Raw genomic sequence first — 25,048 nt, 5'->3', positions numbered from 1 at the left:
GTTTTACACATAATTTTTTTTGTAACTAAAATCAAAATTGATAAATTATCGTATGCAATAATGAAGTTTGACACATAGCAATCTAGATAGGGGTATGTTTCAATTTTAAATGTCATTATTAAGATTAACGCAGCAATTGTTTTCTACTTTCCTCACTAGAGCGGAAAATCACATTTTCTTGATCCTTTTTAGAGACGAAAGCAGTTGTTTCTAAAGTAGTTTCAGAAAAATAATATTTTCAGTTGTGTTGTGTGTGGTGGGAAGGTTTAACTTTTTTAAGCGTTTTGAGACATACCTATCTAATTTTCATAAATTCCCTTCACAATTTGCGTAGTGAAAGGTTTCGAACTAAAAGTAAACTAATAGTCAGTATATACACAAATGAAAACACTATTTCGCATTTGTTGCATGAGAGGGAGTTTATGAAGTTGTTTTCCGAATTCTGCTAATGGGAAATGGAAAATCCGAGAGAAAATCCCACTACCACTCATTTTTTGTTTTATCACCTGTTACACCCTGTACAGTTTTTTTCATAATCCAAGTAGGAAATATCCAATTTCTTTTCGCTTTTCGCAAACGCACCGTCTCTTGTAAAATGTCAGTAAAAATATTTATTTTCTTGTACTATATATTTTACAGCAGTTTTTCCTGTAGAGCTTTTATTTGTTTATTCATTTTTATTATCAATTTTTTCCCAGCTTTTTTGAAAAGTTAAAATTTATAATGACAAGTTGTTTCAACTACTTTTATGAACTCTGGTCACAGATACGAAGAATCGCATGCGAATTTTTTGACACTCGGCTCGCATTCGGTAACACGACTTTTAATCCGGCTCATATTCAATAGCACTGATTTTTGAACTTGAACTCTAGAAATCGATTGGCGAAAGTTTGACCTATCGCTGTCTTTTTTCGTTCTCGAGTTATAGGAACAGACGGACAGACAGACAGACGGACGATTGGGCTGAAAAACCATCACATAATGGGAATTTTTCGAAAGAAATTCCCTAATTCGTTTTTCTTCTTCCTGTTTTGTATATTATGTACCCCTTTTACATAAATCGCGAGTTGGAAACGGTAAACCAAATGATTTGGACCATAAAAAGTACTTGTTCTTTACAATTAACAAAATTTTTGTGAATTTTTATCATGATCAGTTATTTTCAAAAGTTACGAGTGTTTTCTTTGTTTGTGTTCGCACGTTCGTGTTCGTGTTTGATGACATCAAACTATACGAACTTAAGTGATTTTTTGAACGAAAGGTATTTTTGTCGGCAATTAGCGTAAAAATGGGGCCGCGATCGCAATTATTCGGGAAGTTCCAATTTTTTAATATGTTTTATTTATACAGTGTGTCTCAGGTAGAACGCGCAATAAGGAAGCGGCATTGTATTTTTTCGCGAAAGATCCTTCTCCCTGGTTGATGACCTGAGCATCAACCAATTTCCTTTTTCTTCTTCTTCTCATTTTCCTTTCTCCCTGAACAGTTACAATGTTACGTTTTTTTCACATTTATACATCCAAAAAGATCACCAGGAATAACGAATTATAAATGGTGACGATTTTTCTTATAGATATCTAACGCCCTCCTTACAATTATATGAAGAAAATACTCCTGAAGTTGAAGTAAAAATCTTTCGGCGAAAATTAAAGTTCTAGGGTGCAGTTTTTTCCTCGGTTTTTTCGAACTGTTAATCCTGGTGTCCATTTATTGCACACCTTTTATTAACGTTAAAGTTTGTCATTAACGGGTTTGAACGCTAGTTTTATTCACATCAGAACGGAGATATTTGTTTACCAAACAACTACTCTAGGTATATTCGGTATTCGGTTAATGTTTCTTCGACTATATGGGCACTTATGCTTATTTACGTATTCCGACGACCAAATTTAATCCCCGTTTGTTCGCTAACGGCTACACAGCTGAATCTTATCGTAACGAAAAAAAACCAGCGCGTTTAATTACTCTATCCTTGGCCGAAAACGACTCCAATTTATGCGACGGGAACGGACGTATTTTTTATGTCGTCTTCTTACACGGTGTCACAGTCACTTAATCCCCTTCTCACTCGCATTCTCAATATTAACTTTATTAATAACTTTAAAGGACTTGAGTACAAATTAATAGTTTGCACTTGGATTTAGAGTTATCTATTGTGTCCGAAAAACAAAGACTTTCGCCCTTGACGAATTCAGCACAAATTTGACTATCGACGAAAGCCACGTGATTATCCTTTGCTAGTTCCCGACCCGAATTTACTGTTTTATGTCCACTCATTAAAAACATTGTATAAGTACTGTTTTTCATTTTCGGTGAAAAATAGGCATATTCGCACAAAATGATTCTATAGGCAATTTTACATGTTCTACATCAATAGGGGTTTTCCACAAAGTAAAAAAAGTTGTATATTCTATGATGCTAGGCAGTTGAATCACTCAAATACTATAATAGCACAACACTTAGTGACTCACAACTAGTACAAAACTGAGATCCTCATATAAAAATCAGAGTATATCTCAAAAACGCAAAAATATAACAGCACAAAGTATTTATTTATTTATTTATTGTCGCTCTTGTTCTAGTATGTATGTACAATGTGTTTCATACAAAATTTGTACGATAAGGCAAAGGATAATACTACCTATACTTCAGTTCACACGCAACAGGCTTAATTTTTGAAAGATTGTGACTATCCCGAGGACTATCCAGTGTGTTGAACCCCACCTTACAAAAGTAACGAGACAGCATTACGGGCATTTTCAACGTAATTTTGCATGTTTTGCGTCTAAGGTCATCCGTAATGGTTGTTACAAGGTAACTAAATAGATCATTTCGGATCGTGAGTGAATATCTGTGCATAAATAAAATAAATTTTGATAAAAGTCACCAAATCAAAATAAAAGGTGATAGTTATTTATTATATACAAGACGATAAAGGGATGTTTTAACCATTGAGTGAAAGATGTTAATTCACAAAGATTTTCCCTTTATCGTCGTGTATAATACAAAACTTTATTTTATAGCAGAAGCCATATAAATTATTGTAAAGCTTCTGACAATTCTGAATTTAATTTAGGGACGTCAAAATTAGTAAGCTTAGGTTCTGCCATCAGGATCGTTTCTATAGAAACAGATTTGTCATTGAACGTCATTTTATAACGTGCATTTGAAATAACAATGAAAGATGTCATAGAATGCACAATCATTTGTTTCACTTTATCTACCCTGACGGTTAAAGTGATCACTTCTTCTATCCTTACGGTTAAAGGACGGCTTAACCTACTGATTCAAACCAAATTTATTAAAATGTCATTTTAACATATGCTATAAAATAAAAATATTTAACTATGTTTCTAACGTTGTTAGTTTTAAGATAATAGCTTTTTTTAAGATAGTTTTGAATGGTCAGGACATTCGCCAAAGGATCACTGACAAGCAAGAAAATTATGTCTAAGAAAAACAATGCGTTTCTTTTAGTATACGCGAACGATGAAAGAATAAGATAAGACTTACTTTTTTAAAGGTGTATAGATATTTTTTTTAATATTATGCTAATTATGAACTAAAGGCACTTTTCCCGGGGTACCATTTAGTTCATGGCGCCTCGACGTCTATCGGAATTTCCGGAATATTCGCTACTTTACATTGTGCATCAAATTAGATGCCCCCTAGAATAATAATGATAACAATTATGAAAACTAAAATTGATTTGCCAATCCCATTTTGATCATCTATATAAACTGTAAAGCAAAAAGTAAAATTAAGAAAGCTCTTCTTTCTATTCTCGGTTTGTTGTATTGACAGACAGGCAGCATGATTTCAGAAACTGTTAATTGTTAACGTCATCGCCTCACGGGCTTCTGTACGACACGTCTAGTCTGATTGTTACATTATAAACCCTCATTTTGGTGGGCATACTTATGCTTTTGTCTTTTTTAATGCTTTTGTATTTGTGATAAGCTCTATACGCTGCCTGTATTCGTTAGTCTATGTCTTGGGTTCTTTCATTTTTGTTGTTAATTATGACCCCTGCGCACTTGAAGATTTTCCACAATCTGAAACCGGTAGTTCCCTTCCTATATCTACTTTCTTTTCAATTCTGTGAGGGATCTCTGTTTATTTTCTATACTTCGCTTTCTCTTGATTAATTTTCAGTCCCCTTTTGCTTGCTTCCTTTTCAATTATTTCTATCATCTAGATCGTCCGCATATGTTTTTAATATATCTCGAATATATCTATCAATGTTGTTATTGCTCTTATGTTTGTTTTGCAGTGTTTCCATTACTTCCCCAATCCATTTCTCATTTTTTCCTTTTATTAGTTTTGTACACTTTTTCCTGGTTTTTTAATACCCTTTATGGTCCTCGCTCTTTCTTGTTCGTATCCAATTCCTCTTCGATAGTTTCAGCCGCACTATACGCGTATAATTTATTTTCTCATCTCTTTTTAGCGCATTTCCACAAAAATAAAAAAAAAATGCGCTATTGTGGCCACTTTGTCCGTCCGTCCGTCCGTCCGTCCGTCCGCTAACTTTGCGACGCTACTAGTTTTTTATCTTAAGAGCTATTGTTCTACTTTTTTCGCTATTTGGTTCGTTATGGTGTCGAGTCTTGTACCAAGGAAGGAATTTTTCTGTACCGCTTACAAAAAAAGTTATTGTAAAAAAAACAAAAAACCGTTTTTTACATGTTCCATAATTTTAAACTTTTGCCGTTTATTGATAGAGATCATTGCACTCTTGCCTCCGTTCCTGTCCTGTCTGTCTGTCTATCTGTCCGTGTTAAAGAAATGTTCGATCGCTTTTACATCTCCGTTAGTTATGAACTGAATTGCATGAAATTCAATATGGGCATAGATTTAGCCATATAATACGCAATGCCAAAAGTTGGATCGAATCGATTCAAAATTCACAGTGCCCTTTTCGCATCTCGACCATTTATAAACCGAATTGCAAACTTTTTTACTTATAAAAGTATTTGAATGAAATTTGATACATAGGCACTTGGAATAAAGGAAAATCAAACGCCAATTTCAAAATTTGGTTTTGCGCATGCGCAGTGCCAACTTTTTTATTTATGGAAGAATTTAAACGAAATTTGATACATAGGCACTTGGGATAAAGGAAAATCAAACGCCAATTTCAAAATTTGGTTTTGCGCATGCGCAGTGCCAACTTTTTTATTTATGGAAGAATTTAAACGAAATTTGATACATAGGCACTTGGGATAAAGGAAAATCAAACGCCAATTTCAAAATTTGGTTTTGCGCATGCGCAGTGCCAACTTTTTTATTTATGGAAGAATTTAACGAAATTTGATACATAGGCACTTGGATAAAGGAAAATCAAACGCCAATTTCAAAATTTGGTTTTGCGCATGCGCAGTGCCAACTTTTTTATTTATGGGAAGAATTTAAACGAAATTTGATACATAGGCACTTGGGATAAAGGAAAATCAAACGCCAATTTCAAAATTTGGTTTTGCGCATGCGCAGTGCCAACTTTTTTATTTATGGAAGAATTTAAACGAAATTTATCCATAGGCACTTGGGATAAAGGAAAATCAAACGCCAATTTCAAAATTTGGTTTTGCGCATGCGCAGTGCCAACTTTTTTATTTATGGAAGAATTTAAATGAAATGTGATACATAGGCACTTGGAATAAAGGAAAATCTAGCGCCAGTTTCAAAATTTTATTTTGCGCATGCGCCGTGCCAACTTTTTTATCTATGGAACTATTTAAGTGAAATTTGATACTTAGGCGCTTGGAACAAAGGAAAATCTTAGTTTATTAGTTAGTTATAGTAAATTAGTTTTAAAATTTAGGTTTGCGCATGCGCAGTTCCAACTTTCTTATTTAGAAAAGCATTGAAATGAAATTCTTCTCATAAACTGAAATTGAAGTAGCACGTCAACAATGGATTGCCCATGTGCAACGCTATCTTTCATATTTGTGGCCGGATTTTTACGATTTTAACAGAAGTTGCATCTTACAAATGGGAAATGAATGCAAGTGGAAATGCGCTTTATGTAAATCGTTTACGATTACTTTTTAACTTGTTCATATTACTTGATCCTCTCTTTAATTTCTTCAATTTTCTCTTTACTGGTGTTTTCTTTCTTTCAACTTTTCTTATTTGCAGGTTTTTGTAGTTCTTCATAAAAGTATGCTTATTCTGCTGCCTCTTTTGGAGCGTACCCATTAATTATAAATACGTTGGTTTCTTACTCTTATGGCAGTTTGCACCGACAAATTTAAGTGGAACTTAGCTTAAGTGTAGCTTAAAATCCATGGCAACGATTATTGAGACAATGGTTGCCATGGATTTTAAGCTACGCTGAAGCTAAGCTCCACTTAAATTTGTCGGTGCAAACGGCCATTAGAGTGTTACATAAGCGATTCTTCCATTACCCCCCTGAAATCTAGTATGTTTGTTTCTATGTTTTGGTCCACCATTAAGCCTACATGCCTTTACTGTCTTGATTGTTTTCCCCTCCGTAATAAAGAGTGCAGCCTGGTTTCTTTCGCGATTTCTTCCATTTTATTACAGGGAGGAAGCATGATTCTTATGTTGCACGTTCCTATTCTTACTATATATCTATCTTTATTTGTGCTTGTTGTTTTACGTATTTCGGTTTGCATTCATTGTCTTAATGTTGCTTTTTGTTCCGTCCATGTTGCCCTCTTTTATTAATTTTTTCTGCTCGATTTTATGATTTTACGAAGTATGATTACAAATAATGGCTATTTCAATAGACGAAATGCCCACTATTGGTCCGGAACCAATCCAGGCATCAACATCGATTTGGTTTTAATATATGGGTTGGTAACTTGGTACCTATTTTCGGTACAAGAATTGTAGGACCACTTATTTACTACCATGCTCTAACATCAGAGGGCTACTTGCATTTACTCCAGAACGATTTAGAGGATGCTCTTTATTACATGGATGTTGGATACAGCAGGATGGTGCACCTGCACATCATTCTAGAGTCAGTTATGTTCACTTTGAGCAAACGTAGTAAAATTGTCTTAGATAAGTGCACGGTACGGTTCTCGTAGACTAGCCAAAACGTTTAGTAAATTTCAAAAGAGAAAACAGAATGATGAGCTAAAGAACAATAAATAATTGACAGGGTAGAACTTAAACAATAATTGTGGTCCCAATCGAGAGTCATTTAACAAATGATCCCAAAGTATTACAGATAGAATCTGAAATGTCAACGCTCAAATTATACTCAATTTTTAGCAACAAGGGATCAGTCAAGAAAATTATCAATATTAAAACAAACTTCCGTAGAAGACAACGGAGCTATAGGTAATTGTTATATGCAAGGATACATCAAGGAGTCGTCGAAAATAAAAATATTACTTTGAACTCTAGCCGTAACCGCCTCTCTGAGCTCAGAAGGACGTTTTTCTGCTTTATCTGTAGCAGATAACAACACAAACAAACAAGAAGGATAGTGAATAGCGCGACACATAAATATTGCGATAGCAATGTCTAACGTTTGACGTGTACTAAAACCGTGATTAACACTTAAAAGGTAAGCACCAATAATCCAAGTTACGTTAATTGAACAAAAGCAAAAACTTCACAAACTATTTTGTCTATAAACTCTTGGATTTTGAATTTCATTTTTAAGTAAATAAAAGAACCAGTATATTGGACGACTATCTATACCATGTTTGGAACATTTTTGCAAAAGCGAGTACTATTTTCAAGACTGTCTGCAGCAGTGGAAGGAATGCTTGTTTTGTTCTCGCTACCATTGATTTTTTTGACATAAGAATTAGAGTAATTTCAAATGACTTTTAACGAAGTAAAGTGTAAGTTTTACCTATTTTGTAAATATAACTAAAATGTATTGACATACAGCAAGCAAAATTCGATATTTTTGTGATATTAGTTTGTTGAACTTATCCGCTATTCCCATCGTCTGAGTGTAGCAGAATTTTTATGGCCGAAATTCGTAGACCAACTCACAAAAAACTATCGAAGGTTACGTTTCCAATCAATGAAAGAGATTATTCGCATTTGGTCGTCTACTGCAACGTGTGCTAAAAGAAGAGATTTAATTTCTCGAGTAGGTACGTGAGATTTATTTAGAAAAAATGAATGGCATATTCTCTCTCAATCTTCTAAATCTAAATAGAACTACGTCATTCTATTGTTACAAACACCTCCATTCACATCAGGTTTTTGACCACTATTAACGCTATTGTTTTAGTAACATAATTGATGCATAACTGATCACTTAAAAAGGAGAAATTTCTCCGTATGCTAATTTAAATTGGAACATATTGCTACTGTACGTTTCGTCAAAGATTTTATAACAAAAAAATGGATTTTTACCGCTTCGCCAACCAACAAATGTTGATTTAACATAAATCAGTATTCAGCCACATAAATATACCACCAGACAACCAATAGTGCATCTGCTTTTTTAGAGTGGAATAAATTTGGATATTTTAGCATAATATTTGCGGAATGCACTGGTAGATTTATGCCTAAAAATCGAGTCACTCATTATAGATTGAATAATATTAATGAACTGCACACTAGCGCTTCGTAATAAATAAAATATAAAGCTAGGTCAAGGTAAGCATCAAACAATCGAATCTCGAAACAATGATCTTTGATCTGCATGTTAGCTTTTACGTTTAACTCCTCCGTCATTAAGATTACGTTTTCACACAAAAATCGAAACAATCTGCTAATAGTACGTTGCCGAGATTGTTTCCGCCGCAGCTACTTTTGCTATCGTAAAGATAACGGTAAATTGCGAGATAAGCGGCGGCGGCGCTTGCGAAAACAATACTCGTTTCATTATTTTCCATTTGCACATAAAAAGAAAACGCCATCTATCACAGCGCTTAAAGGATTCAAACTGCGAAAAAAAAACAAATCTTAGTTCGTCTAGGTTTTAGGTATACCAGTCTGGCCGGCCGATATAAAAATACAACAAAAAGCGATGAAACGTCCAAAAATTCCACAACACTAAATTTCTCTTGTTAAAAACTGGAAGCCACTAAACGGGGAGTTTTTCATTGGAAATAATTCACGACTAAAATGTGTGTTCAACAATCTACTCACGTTCAGTATTCAAGAGTCTTCTGTTTTTGTAGGAAACCTGGCTAAGTTGGTTCTCCTGAAAAGGTCTTAGTAGACCGTTTAAATTCGCGCCGTCGCATTGGCCAATAATTAAGACATTTGCTACACGATATCACGTTTAAATCAAGGAGCAACTATGTTAATGGTAACTGCTTAAGAGAACCGTTTTTCTAAAATATTTGTATTATTTTATAAATGTTCGGGTTTATTTTAAAATCGATCTTAATAAAAACGATTAAATTGTGTTTATGTCTCTACTTGCTAAAACACTAAAAACGATGATGTACTACAAACAGGTTTTAATAATATATAAGCTAAGTATCGTACTCTTTTTTTAAATGCATCATAGAATAAGTAAGTACCTTCGAAACACCGAAGAGGGGACGCGTCATTGCCAATTGGTAAATACAGTCACAAAATTCGTCAACACCACGTTAGCCATATTTTTGACTACTTTCCAATTCCGGTCACAATTCTTCCACCTTAATAAAGTAAGGTACCCTTTTTTGGCAAATTTGTCAGGAATCAATTTTTGTATTATTTTATAATAAGATAATTACGAAGTCTTTAATCTTTCACGCATTTTACGTTTAAACTGTATCACTAAAAAGTCACGTTGTCTTACTTTGTGAGACGATATACCTACGAATTTTAATGTATGCTTTTTGTCACTTCAATCAATTTACTTACTACGTATAGAAAGAAACAGATGTTAATGTACAGTCACCGGACCATCGCACCAAAGTGCGGTGCAATCCAGATCAAAATCGCTGATTTTAGCGACCAATCTATACCTTTTGTTCCTCCTGAAAATGAATAGTCAAAGTACCCGCACCTGCACCAAATTTCAACATCTTTTACAGAGTTATATCACCTTGAAAGGACGGGCCAGTGGACGGACGGACAAAAATTAAAAGCTATAAAAGATATCTGGGCAGTTACAGCGAACACTGACCAACGAGTTATAACGCTGGTAATCATGCGCGTCGTTGGAACACCCTCTAGAGTGTAGACTCCCAACAGATGAGCGAAGTGTTTATAAGGCATAGACGTTTATAAGTTGAATGTTCCACTGTACAATGGTACTGGATCTACACCTTCCTTTAATGCATTGTACAGTGGAACATTCAACTTATAAACGTCTATGCGCTTATAAAAACTTCACTCATTCATTGGGAGTCTGGAGGAGGGTTACAACCGCGCGCATGATTACCAGCTTTATACCTATTTTAGCACAGCGGTATTAATTGAGATTAACAATAAACTTAGTAAACTTTCCCCGATTCCTTTTTAGATGACACGATGTAGGGTCATCTTCGTATTGTTCAGTTGTTCGCTGATGATGACAGCCTTTCTGTCGCAACGCGTTCGAGGTTTTAATAGGTATATATTGTGGTTTATTGATGTTTTTGTTTTACTTTTGTAAGTGCAACAGTCACAAGTCATTTTAACATTTTCAAAAATATAATATAAAAGATACAGGTTGTAATACATCAATGTAACCAGGAATAAGAACGCAAAAATTGACAATATATACAGGGTGTTGCATTTAAAAATACCAACATTGGGTCAAATCTCAGAAACTGTAGTCCACTGGATTCTACGTAAAATATCTAAAACTGACAGCTTTTACCCTTTTTCTATCTTACATGAGTAGTAAACTAGGATAACATCCCAAAAAGTGAACCTTTTCGTTTCCCCCCCGTATCGCAGAAACAAACGTAGCTAGATTGGTTCTGTGTGCGTTGAGTTCATATACAGGGTGTAGCATCTAAAACCCCCCGCATCATAATTACTACAAGATATCGAGTTGCACCAGTGGCGTGCCGTATTTCACTGGCGTATCAAACTTATGATTTTTAAATGCAACACCCTATATTTTATTGCAGATTTGGAAAGTACTCGAAAAGTACTTATTTTTTTATGTAACATATTATACCCTTAACTTTAACAATTTCGCTGTTATAACCTTTTTTTCTTCAAAATTTGATCGTTTTTCGAATTATTAGGTTTTGAATTGAGGCACAGGCTAAGACTTAATAACGAATTAAGTGGGAAAAAAAGTTATACAAAGATTTAATACGGTGAGCCCCTGGAGGGCAAATCCGGGGAAGCGAAGGGTAGGTAAAGTGCTGGTCAGGATCACCGAATTTCCACCAAAGTCTATCATAACTTCACATACATTTTTAAACTATCATCAAAGTTCCACCTACCACCGTGAAACTCCATATACATCTGTCATACTTCCACCTAATTGCTCTTGAAGTATTTCACTTTATCTGCTTGCGTTATCCATTAGTACCCAATAGCCAGTACAACCCACATGAGTACTTCGGTAATACCGTTTGAGTACTGACGAACAACCTATTATATTATAGGGGCCGCACAAGGGTTTGACCAGTACTATATTTGATACTTCTTTGGTACGAAATAAAAATGCAATTAGTTGTGTGGTAACCTTAAGGACGTGCTTGTAATGTACCTAATCTTCCAAACGCTACTAGCCAGTAAATGACATAGTGACAAGCACTACACAAACAGCTGGCATTATTATTACAGGGTATTTCATGAGGAATGGCTTTTGTGAAACAGTCATTTGTCATTTTGCTCGTATTACTGCCAGTGCTGTACAAATCAAAGCAGAACAAGTGCATGAAGTTAGGCGGTGGGATATTCGAACCCTTCCTTTAAAGTTCAAATTTGGATATTTTGTGTACACATTTAAATAATAGATATTTACAAAAAAGTCAGGAAAATGACACATTACTGACGCGGAAATATTGAATTACGAGGCCCCTTTGGGGCCGAGTACTTTAATTTTTGAGTCAAGTAATGTCATTTTACTGACGAGTTTTGTATTAAATTTCACCCAAAATCGTCATGAAACCTTCATTTTCATGCCTACTTTATGTCAGGAAAATGTTAGTTTCAATGACGGAGGCAGAGCAATCTACTTTTCCAGCTGCCTGTCACTTTACCTGCCGCACCTGTCACATTGCTATAATTTCTATCTGTCATAATTGACAGATTGGCATTAATCAAACGTTCAATAATAAAAATTGAAATTTTATATTAAAATATGATTTCGGGTAAAATTTAATACCACGTCAGTAAGATGACGGGCGTTGTACTTCAATATTTGCTCGCCAGTAATGTGTCATTTTCCTGACTTTCATGTAATAGTTAGTTATGTTAATAGTTAGTCAATTACTGGTGAAGAAATATTGAAGTACAAAGTACTTTAATTTCCGAGTCAAGTAATGTCATTTTACTGACGAGTTTTGTATTAAATTTTACCCGAAATCGTATTTTAATACAATAGTTATTTATGCATCAAGGGCATTAAGGCGATATTTATGCCGAGGGCGACAGAGCCCGAGGGATTGTAAGTCGCCCGAGGGTTAAATATTGAGTAATGCCTCAGGTGCATACAACATTTTATTTTTCATCGTTCCAAAGAATGCATTTCCAATATACAAATATCATGATTATTGTTTGCCCATCATTAAAGTGCTTCATACGAAACAAGTTGCATCTTTTTTATTACATAATATAACCCCGTCAATCAATTTGACAGGCCGTTTGAGGGCATAATGAGATGACAATCCATTATGCCCTCTCATTATGCCCTTGGGCGTAATAGACTGCTTCATATATCACATATGACAGATATAATTGACATATAATAGGCAAATGAAAAATAAAATCAATTTTCATATAGAACTTTTGATTAATGTCAATCTGTCAGTGAATCATTATAGACATTTAGCAATGTCACAAATGCGGCCGGTAAAGTGACGGTACGGCCGGTAAAGTGATAAATTTGGCCAGTAAAGTGACAAGCGGCAGGGAACGTAGTAGATCATATTTATTTACCACGGTCTACGACCGTTTTACTCTTTCAAATTAAAAGAAGACCGTAACAGGTATCAATAGCCTTTACCGTGTAATCCTAATTTAATTATGCGTACATAACACACATGCGTGGTTTGTTAGCGGGCATACTTCCGCGATTTCAAACTACAGGAGATACCTAGGTGCATATACTATGGATAGTACCAAGAGACTGAAATCATTTTGATTGCATTCAGTGCATCGTGGAGATATTTTGAAAATATGTTGAGGATAAGTAAAGAGATCTTGAAAATTTCTGAAAATACTGGATATAGGCTCTATACATGCGCATTGAAAGGACTTGGAAAAGACTTTTGAAAGATTATAATGGGTCCTTGACAAAATTCAATAATTCTTAAAGGAGAGTATTTTGGAGAATTGAAGAAAACTTGGTGAACTGGTACTTAAATGGTTCTGAGGAGATACTGATCCAACTGAAAAGGCGATTCGATTTTGGTAAAAAAAGAGAGAGAGTTTGAAAAGGTTTTAGAAAGAAATTGAAAAGAAATGTTGAAAAGACTAAGTATAAATAGTTCCGTTTAAATACTGAAAAGTTAAGGATGATGTTTTCAATAAATCATGAAGAAATTTCGGAAAAACTTTGGAAAAATCTGATGGAAGTTTAGAGAGATATTGCAGTGATATGGATGCCTGCGTCACTGTTCGACACCGTCAGGGAGTATTTGAAACAGTCCATGACTCAACAAGTGCGTGCGTGTATGGAAGCAAGAGTAGGATGACACTTTCAACCTGACAATGAGTGACTAACGTGTTACACACAAAAATTCATTAAGGGCCACTTTTACAAAGTGGGGTTAACTTTAACCTTAAGGTTATTCCTAGGGCAATTTTATAAATCCCCTTTTACAAAATAAAGGTAATACTATCATACTATAATACTATATATTCAGGCTAACATACATGGAGTACTTACACATCGTCAAAAATATCACAGTCACTTATCTAAACAAATGTTTAGAAGTATCACAGGTAAAATCAAAAGTTAAAAATTCTTGATAGCTATAGAATCATTGGTTACTTAAAAAGGTTTTTATTTTATTCTTAAATTCTATTGTGTCTATGTGTCTTAGGTGCGCAGGGATGCAGTTAAAAAATATTTGAGATTGTATCCTAGGACCTTTTTGAGTTTTGCAGAGTCGACCGAAGTTTACTCGTACGTCATCTTTGTGCCTCGTGTTGTGGTGATGTATTTGGGAGTTTGTTGTAAATGAGTGGAAATTCTTCTTTGCGTAGCACAAACACTCAAGGATGTAGGCACACGGCAGAGTTAATATATTTAGATGTTTGAATGCTTTGCGACAGTCTTCACGGTACCCCAAACCCGCAATTATGCGCACAGCTCTTCTCTGCATTCTAAATACCTACTGCATTGCGTTTCCCTGAATTACCCCACACTACGATTGCATAAGTCATAACACTATGAATTAGAGCATAATATGCGTTAATTAGCACTTTCTGGGACACATTTTCTGCTAACGGTATGTAACTCGAGGATTATGTGTAGGTAACTCTTACCCTCACTTGAAGCTCGAGTTATTCCAAAGATTGAGAGGTAAGCCGCAAGTTTGCTGTCTTTTTGCATTACAATTAATAATTAATAATGAAATTATTTGGTGGAAAAATGGATGCCAATGACATATGTTTGGCATATTTAATGAGCTTATGAGTGACGATTATGAGGATTATTTAAATGTAATTGAGAATCGAAGAAGTCAACCAATCTATTTTCCACTGTATTATTTTCCTCTGACTCTCTCAATGTAAAAGCAGGAATTTCATTCCTCCGCGTAACCATAAAAACCTTCGAGTTATCAATAGGAATATATCTCGTAGAAATAACCCTAAAGATAACTCGCTGACTCGAGGGACACATGTTTATGTCAAATTTTTCTTTTGTATTGGTGTAAGGAGTGAAGTGCCAAAAGAGGATACCCACGTACAGAAAAGTGAAGATTTGGATGAGAGGTTTGTACTGGAGTTAACACTCCAAATGCGAATGTTTCGAACATGTTATTGTTATTTATTCCTTCACGATTAAAATATTACGATAAAACTAGGATATCTATATAGTGATAGAGTAGATCTAATGCGGTCCCTACACGATCAATATTTACGTCAATATATTGTACAATATTTTGTGCAATAGTATTACTTGGCCAACCCACACGGTGCACTATTATTGTTCAAGAAATTAGTTCGCAGGGTGATATTTGTGCAGTCAACATGTGGAATAATAAGAAGACAGTAAGTTGTGTGGCTATAGCTTTAGTTATAGCTTCAAAAAAAAAGAAGCGCACGTGGATGAAGGAATGGTAAAAAAAAAGAAATACGTACACTCATGAAAATCTGTTAAATGAACTAAGAATTAATGAACCAAGTGATTTTCACAATTTTCTGCGGCTAGACAGCAGGTTATTTGATGAACTACTGGGATTGGTTGCACTCTGTTCCTACTCTGTTAACCCATAACTGAACTGGTATTGCACATGCACAATATTACCAACAGACGCAGCAATATTTACTAGATTGCACAATAAAAATCAAACAGTTTTTGATTGACTCAATATATTGCGAAATCTTTCAATGTGCCCTACAGACGCTCAATACTATTGTTCAATGTAAATTACTGTGCAATATATTGACGTAAATATTGATCGTGTAGGGACCGCTTAAGCATATTTTTTGCGCATTTTGAGATTGTACTCAAACGTTACTACAGAGTGCTGCTGTACTGGCAATCAAATCCTAAAATATTCTTTGCCTGTAAAAAAATAGATCGTAAGGGAAACCAAAGAAGTAGTTTTCTTCCAAATAAACCATCAACCAAGTGTTCAAAAGATTACATTTTGAAAAACAACGCGAATCTCGCAATCCTTTCATTTGCGACTCTTCTTTTGTTACTAACAGTAAAGTTGGAGAATGGAATTCACGACTTTTTTTAGTACACTTAGTACACTCTTTCCCACTTTGTAAAACATTTTTGTGTCTACCACAGGACATCACCTTTAAATGGAATAACAAAAAAACCTACCATTTTGTATAATATTTTTTTCACTACTAGCGTCTGATGACATGATTATTAACCTTTTTTCCACTTGTAAAGTAGGCTTTCTCGGCATTTGTTCAAAGTGGTTAATAATTTTTTATTATCAACTAGTAGTCAATAATGAGAACTGTCACGCTGTCACTTTTAGAAAACACAACCCGAAATTTCGCTCAATGAACGTTTAGACAAGTTCTCTAAAACGAATAATTGCCACCATTCGCAATTTCCAGAGAAATTACATACCTAAAATTATCACATTTGAAAAAATTCGAACGAAATTACTCTTTGAAAAATCTCAATGACAGAACAAAATACGGCCTGTTTGACTTGTACTTCCACGTACTTGATTGACATGTTAAATTAATAAACAAAAATTCTGTCCAACCGTTAACTCTCTTATCAATATAATATGTTAATTTAGAGGATTTCAAGTGCTAGTAGTGAAAAAAATAGTATATATACCACGGTAGAGAAGTCTCTTATTGCCTTCGCACCTTACACCCCTCGGCGCAAGCGCCTCGAGATGAAATCTTGGTGCTCAGGCAATAATACTGGACTTCTCTACCTTGATATATAATGTACTATTTCAGGTCTTCTCTAAAGGGATTAATCTTGACTTAAAGCCTGATAGTATAAAATTTTCCTTGTGAGAAATCTATCTAATCAATTCGCGATATCAACACTATCGTCACCACCTGAAGTGAAATAAAAAACATTTGTTTTTTTGTCACGCGCCATGTAAATTTCGTCAATATGAGCAATTCATAAATCAAATAAGTTTTATTCGAAAATTAACTATTAATGTGGACGTTTCGATCAGCAATTGAGGCGATTATCAAATTTATCGCCCTTTTAAGTACTCTAGATAACACGGTCGGGAGTCGGAGAAAATAAACAGAGCACTTGAAACTTTACAACACGATTGTTCAAGCGTAATTAAGCAAGATTGCAAGGAATAAATTTATAGCACGCTGACGTTTAGGAAAGTGTTTGTCACCTGTATATAGTATTTTTTTTATCGTTGTTTTGATTTGTAATTATTGACCCCGTAAGTTCAAAGCAAAAAAACAACGCGATATCGACTCGTGTGGAAAGATTATTACTCAAGTGCTTGATGTACTGTACCGAAGAGTCATATTCATAGAGTGTAGTACCTATTATCTTTGATTTCACCGAATCACAACAAGATCGCATGGCATTCCTCAAGTATTAGCGGGTTATTGAAAAAATTCGTCTTTGGAATTCAATCTACAATTCATACCCTAAATTGCAATTACCAATATATGAACACAATTCACATTTTGTGAATTACGAAACGTATAGATAATTAGATATACTTTTTTGAGTTAGAATTGCACTCACTTACCTCGGAGCTTACATTAGTCAGGATAATAACCTTATTTTGAATTAAAACACTAGTACCGTTAATGTTGCAAAAAGTACCTAAGTAGGTACATCAAAAACACCAATAAACTACAAAATACTTGGATCAAACTCGACCACGATTTCTGGATCGATAACCTATAAAAAAACTGGATTGACAGTACCAAGTACCAAATATAGTCGCTCCCTTCCAGGAGTACCTACAACGCATGTTGAGACTTTTTTTTACAAAATTTGAGAGCTCATCTAAAAAACTCATCCTCCATAGAATTTTATTCAACTGCCTCATGTTTACCTTTATTTTTTTAATTTGATATAATTGCTTGTTGTGGTGGTTACTATTGATTACCTGACGATACCAATACAAATTACTTCTACTTTCCGGTTTGAAAACCTTGCCGTCAAATGAAATGTATAAGATCATGTAAACATCGGAATAGTATATTAAGATACAAGTGTATAATCAAGTCTTTAAAGCACGCGCAACGAGTTTAAGGGCACGACGCAAAGCGGAGTGCCTTTAACGTTGCAAGTGCTTTAAAGACTAATTATACACGTGTATCTTATAGTATTTTTTATTATACCTGCAGTATAATTTAAAAATAGGAAATACAATGAAGTCATATTGACGTTATACTCGAATACATGTCTAATTAAGTGGGCTGGGTGTTCGTAATTTCACGATTGCCATGGAAATGTCACTTGACGTTTGCTTATAAAAATCGTCGTCTTTGTGAATAAAACGATTTCCGTTGAAAAAGATAATACACCGCCCATTAAATCGATTGTTGTAAAATCTAAACAAACGTTGGTAGGTGTAAAATCCAACTCCAGTAAAGCCTATTATAAAGTGGATGAATAGGAAGTTACTTACGAATACAGTCTTAAATGCATCCATAATGCTGGCATATATGAAGGAAATGTCAAAGGTATTTAAATCTTCTATATTTTGGTGCATTCATTCAAAACTTTAAAGAAATGCTGCGATTAAAAAGTGGAACCGATTTGGAAGCATGCCCTAAATTACGCGCGTTTGTGAAAGGCTTCAACCAAAGGATAGATACAAAAGCCAAAGAAATGTTCTGCATTTACAGAAAGCGACCTAAGAGGAGTTTTTATTTCATCTAGATGACAGTTTCAAAAGTCATACTTGAAGTATCGTTACTTAGCAACTTTAAAGCACGTGTGTTTTAAAGGCCCTTTTTCGCACGCATTTGAGTGTTTAAAACAGAGATTGTGATTCAGGTATAATAAAAAAGTTTTTTGTCACAATATGCTCTAATGCGTGCTTGATCGAGTCGAAAAGAGCAAAAACTATTCATATTTTGATTGCAAATGTATATCCGTCAAGGCCTAATGTAATTATAGTTTCTCATTATTTATACTTCACCGATTAGCAACTTCGTAGTAATTACTTGCTTTTGTATTCAGACCTTACGGATGGATATTATACAGGGTGGCTCACTGAAAACGAAACAGAGCCATAACTTTGCAAAAAATGCCACTAAAGCATAGGTAATCTCTTCCTGGTTGGTGGTTACATTTCTTCCTTGAAGGTATAGAGATTTTTACGTTACTTGCGTCATATAAATGCCACATCCATTGCTTCCCGAAAAAGTGTACTAATCCACTCCAGAAATCACCGCGACAACTAATTCATAGTTCTAGTACCGAACAATTGACAATAAATATTACAATCTTTAGAAAATCCCCCCCTCCCCCCCTTCCACTTATAATTAATGAAACGGAAAGTAAGTAAAAGCTTACCTTGCAATTAAATGAAGCGGTAGAAATTATAGTGCGAGAAAAAGCAAAAGCTCTCTTATCAACTTGATAACGGCGTTGCAGTTTTAAGGCTCGTTGTAATTTACCGTAGGAAACAAAAAACCTGCTAATAATGGGTGAAATGAGCTGAAATTCTAAAATATTAATTTGCTCTTGAGGTATATCCAGGGCAATGTGCTCTTATTGGGTCAACCTTAATATGGTAAAATCAAAATTTGAAAATGTTCGCTCGCTTGAGATATTGGGGAAAATCAAAGAAATGTCTAATTCAAAATTACTCTTTGGGTTCTTAGTTAAAAAAGATACAGAAAAAACTTATTACAACAGTTTCTATATAATGATTATTGAATAATTTGCGGGTGTCAATAAAGTTATCGGATTTAACCTCACTTTTTAAATGGAATACGCTGTAGATTGTAATTTAAAAATATATATTAAATTCTCTTTTCAAAAATGTTAAAAAAAATGTTCAAATGATTCAAAAATATACAAAATCATGCTATGTTGCTGGTTTTCTTTTTTGAAATACAATGGACCGGATATACCATACAGTAAATGCAGCAATGAAGAAGCGAAAGATATCACTCCTAAATGATTTTTTGCATGCATCGTGTTATATGCTTTTTTACACCAAGAGGAGAAAGCGTTAAAAAAAAGTGTGAAAAGGTGGGTCAAACAATCAATGTAGGGTGTGTGAAGAGAGAACGCGTTAAGGAAGTAGACGTTTTGAAGGGAGTGTGAAATGCAATAGAAACCCGAAAGAAGTCTCAAGTGGAAGATCTAACAAAAGTTGTGAAGAAAACAGATGTGAATGGAGGAGAAGGCTAAGGAGTCAGTGGGAAAGGGATAAACAAAGGAGGCATAAAGTTAGCTCGTATGAAAGAGGCATAAAGAATCCCGTGATGGGGGCGAGGGGTTTTTGATTTACAACTGAAAAAAATTTATTGTTAACAATATACAGTGTCCCAGGAGGTTTTTTCTTTGAATTCAGAATGTACCTACGTATCCTAATTTCCCGAACTCACTATACAATATCTTATATTCAATGTATTTTCCGCGGATACCCGTACACAGCGATTCGCATTTTCGAACTTGATTTTTCGTTAAACTATCCGCATCAAAATTTTACTTTTGTACACGCGTAACAATTGAAGGTCGCTCACCGCTCAATGACTCAACGAAAAATATCAATGTCACCCAAAATGGCGTTTTATTAATGAAAACGGCCATTTTTAATCATTTGCTCATTTGATCTGCTTAAATCCGCGAATTACGTTAGCGCTAGGGTCATTCATCATCATCCCACGCTTTTTTGCGTTTCCAATCCTCCATTTGCCAGGAAAATGATCTCATGCTACGCAAATCAGTACCTACTTCTGATCACGTACACCTCTACTCTAAATGCAGACTTCCGAAACTCATTAACAGGTCACGACGTAGGTATATGGAAAGTAAATGGCACCAAATACTATAGATAGCCAATTTGACCAAGAACTGTCGGACTTCTAAAAATTGAGATTTACTATAAGACGATGGTTGAATTAGGGTAAAGTTATAGTACGTACCGCATTGAGTATCATTTTTATTACGAATACAACGATATACGGCACAGAAAAAAAACAAAAGTTGGACACTGTTGGTTTCAACAGGATGGTGCACTCGCCCACAACTGTCTAATCGTGCGGTAGTACTTTCCCATCGGACATATTTTCCATTTTTCAGGAAATTTGGCTGATAGGTGTTCTTATGCATGATTTGGGGATTTTGGTACGCGGATGCGCCATTTTGTTGAAACCCTGGTTGAAACCAACAGTCTCCAACATTTGTTTTTTTTTATGTGCCGTATGTACATTGTTATATTTGTAATAAAAAATAGAATACTTTTTTACGGGCCATATAAAAAAATAAATGTGATGATGATTTCTCAGAAACGAAACGTTGTAATGAAAATTTCTGAAACAAAATCGGACAATTTCGGTTTTTCTGGAAGTAATCGGATTTTTTTGGTTTCATTTAGCTTGATAATTAGTCTTTAATTGCGCAACTTTTCCCTAAATAATCGGATCACCTTCGTATCTTCTATAGTTTTTGAGAACCCTATAATAGACATCCTTACCTACTTTGGACACAGTGTCGACCTATGTCTAATAAAAAAGAACAAACCTTATTTCAATATATTGTATTTATTATTTTATATAAATTCGCATAACGGTTGTTTAATCTCCATATTATTCCTTTCAATCAAAACAAAATCAAAACGCAATGTATTACCTTCAGTTAATATAAACATTCCTGATTATAATTAAATCATAATTCTAAATATGCTCAAGAATCGCTCAGCAGTTTTGCGTTACAAAGTAGCATCAAATTTAAATCTCCCTGCGGCTACCAGAGAACATATTAATTATGTTGCTGTAACTTGCCTGCTTCTTTCCGGGATCATTTTACCGCTTAATTCTTCTTATTCAATAATTGAACGTAGATATGATTTAGAGAGCATTTACGCCGTATAGAAAATTAAACAATTATTCAGCTAATTGAATTAGTTGTATAAATTATTTAAATTCCTCAAAATGCTCACGCTATATACATCTTTCGCCGTAACAAACTTATCCGTTAGTAATTAATAATAATAATAATAATAATACTTCTTTATTTCTTACTATATACAAATGAAGTCTTTTCAATGCATAAGAAGAAATACGTCCTAATGTATTACATTTACCTACTATTCTAAAAATTCGTTAATCGAATAGGGTTCCATGTTTATTAAAAACTGTTTTAGTCTTCTTTTAAATTCGTTAATATCCCTAATCAGTTTAATACTTTCTGGGAGATGGTTAAAGAATTTCATTGAATTGTAGTAGGTGCCCCTTCTAAACAATGACAGGTGGTATTCAGGTATTCCATAATTTATTTTATTATTATTATTTCTCGTAAGGTACTGATGGTTTAGGGAATTAGTTCTAAAGTATTGAGAATTTTTAAATAGAAATATTATACATTCATAGATGTATAATCCGTATATGGTTAAGAGCTTGTTGTGCTTAAAGATGTTTCTGCAGCTTTGTCTATTATTTAGCTTGAAGGTTACTCTAATGGCCGTCTTTTGTATTTTAAATAGTCGCTGCATTTGTGAGGAGCCTCCCCAAATGATTATACCATATTTAAGTATTGATACAAAATTTGAGTGGTATATGCGTAACCTATCTTGTATCTCAAGCAGCTGTGCCATGATGCGGAGACTGTAACAGGCAGCATTTAGTTTCGGGCGTATCATACTGAAATGCTCCGAAAAATCAATTATCAATTATCAATTAATTGTGTAAGTTATTATCAAAAGTGCCTTGTCTATGTAAGTCTATATACATTTACATAATAAAGTTTTAACGTCAATCCAAAGCTTCTCATAATTATTTATAGGATTACGAAATTTTGAGACGAATCAGATAAACCGCGTCTGAAATGGTCAACGTTAATAACCATTTACTATTTGAAGGGTATTGATATGGCAGGCCGGTTTTGTAACTACGTACATGCACAATTGCGAAAATCTTTCGAACTCTCTATAGTTATACGGCCGCTTTTCCAAATTAATTACAAGATTTTAATTATTAAGTAGACGTGTCCTAATGCGTGATTTTTGTTTTCAGAGTAATGGAAGATGCCACACCGTCGCCTAACCCTGGAAACCCGTACACAAACTGTCTTTCTCCCTCGAGCTCCACGTCGCCCTTGCTATCCCAACAGTACCCAATGCACATGACCCCACGCTACGATTACGACGCCGAACTAATACCCGCAACCCAAGTGCTACCCCAAGTCCTTCCCAAAACTCAGGAGATGTGGGACATGAGCCAAAACATCTACGCGGACTATCGCGCGTACGACAACACGCGTTTCCAAAGTGATTACATAAGGCCCAGTTACGCGGATACGATGCCGGTCTTCGCACAGACGCGCAACACGAGTTTCGTTCCTAAAATCGGCGGACAATCGCAAAAAGTTCCTAAAGAAGCTCGAATAAGAAGACCCATGAACGCGTTCATGGTATGGGCAAAGGTGGAGAGGAAAAAGTTGGCCGACGAAAATCCCGACCTTCATAACGCTGACCTCAGTAAAATGTTGGGTAAGTGCTTTTTTAAATTTTTGAACAATTTTGTATTTCATCATGTCTCTGAATATTAATCAGATTTACTTACTTAAAATGTTAAATCTCATTAGCAATTAATTACTTTTTTTATCCACTTAGCCCTGAACAAAGTTCTTGAAAACCTTTCCAGGTATTTTTAGGTAATTGAATTAACTAGATTTATTTTAGATGGTAATTTTGTTTTCTTCCACAAAGTGTAGCTTATCTTTCTTCGAAAAGCTCTATTGCTAATTCACTTCTTAATATTCCATTGTACCAGGTAGAAGAAAACGGATCGCAAACTAGGCCATTGCAGTTCTGAAAACCAATACCTAAGTCATAGCACCCATGCGTGCTGTTTTATGTCAATTCGTAGATAACATTGTGGAATTGTGTCAGATTCCTGTAAAACACTTTGTTATCTTTGCTTTATAAAGCAAACCTTTATGAAAAGCAAATTTATTAAGAAATATTCTGACCAATACAGTGGAAATAGGGTACAAAGTAGCTCTTACGTTAACGTTAACATTCGTAGCGTAAAAATTGAAATTCGTTCCAATAACAGTTTCACATTGTATAATTGGTACTTATGGTTTCTAAACAAAAGGTTATATACACGAGGAAACAATAGCAAGTATAAAAAACGAGTAAAATAAATATCTCCAAAATAAGTGGAAGCTCAAAATTGTCCCGAAAGCCATGTCTCCCGTGGGATTCAGCTATACCAAAGATTAAATGTGGACAAGCGTAAATTTTCAGAATGTAAGGTTTGCACTCTTTACTTTGTAAAAAATTTATACAGGGTACTTCTCAAATGTATACATAATGGGCTCTGTATACTTTTAAGAAACCATGTTAATGCACGGAATAGCTGGTTAATAATACGGTGTTGGCGTGTGAAAACAAATGTCCATTTACGAAATGGAAAGTTTTATGTTTCGACTATTACGGAAATACGTCTTCTTAAATAAATGTATTGCAGCGTTGCTATTTTTCGACGAAGAATTTTGGCAATGGATTTCCTTTTTTGCATTCATTTGTATAATTCACTAGCCCTTAACTATAGGACCAACCCGCTTTTAAAATGACCAATTCTACCGCTAATTGTTGCATATAAACCCAAATATTTGCACGCTTTTTTTTATTTGTCCACTGTCAGAGAGCGAATACTACTAATCTTTTTCCCCGCGCGTTCACTTCGGTACAATGTACAATGCAATGACGCTTATCTAATTATGAATATTACTTCGCTAATCACATAAATTCTACACTCACTACATGAAAAATACCCATTAACGATACACTGTTATAGAAGGTAACAAGACATTAATTTTTTGATAAATGTTAGCCCATTACATAGACATCCTAAAGACAGAACCCCAATGGATTTAAAGGCTCTAAAAGTCATGAATAACTTTAATGTGTCTTGAAGGTTGAAAGCTGAAGACAAAATGGCAGAAGAGAGGATGGGAAAGCATTTGGAGACTCATTAATCATAAAAGCTTTAAAGAGCTAGTAAAAGATTTTACGTGCACTTAAACCAAAGGCTCTGAAGTCTCTGCATGGTTAACCTAAATTATGTTAAAGGCTCTAGTATACTTTGGAAGGTTTTAGAAGGCAGGTGAAAATTTTTATGAGCTCTTAAATGCGTTTAAATGTTACTAAACCCTTTT

General features: G+C 34.7%; 1 protein-coding gene across 1 annotated transcript in view; it reads left to right on the top strand.

The window, feature by feature from the left end:
* The window catches only part of LOC116170127 (transcription factor SOX-13-like), a 28,643-nt gene extending 4,728 nt beyond the window's left edge, over positions 1 to 23,915 (top strand). Inside the window, exons 2-3 of the mRNA XM_031486355.1 lie at positions 22,897 to 23,372; positions 23,911 to 23,915. Of these exons, the coding sequence (XP_031342215.1) occupies positions 22,897 to 23,372; positions 23,911 to 23,915 (481 nt within the window). The remainder of the gene's footprint in view (positions 1 to 22,896; positions 23,373 to 23,910) is intronic.
* Positions 23,916 to 25,048: the final 1,133 nt, after the last annotated feature.

This window comes from Photinus pyralis, unplaced genomic scaffold (assembly GCF_008802855.1).
Source record: "Photinus pyralis isolate 1611_PpyrPB1 unplaced genomic scaffold, Ppyr1.3 Ppyr1.4_LG1, whole genome shotgun sequence".
Lineage (NCBI taxonomy): Eukaryota > Metazoa > Arthropoda > Insecta > Coleoptera > Lampyridae > Photinus > Photinus pyralis.
This window is presented reverse-complemented; position numbering and strand designations above follow the sequence as displayed.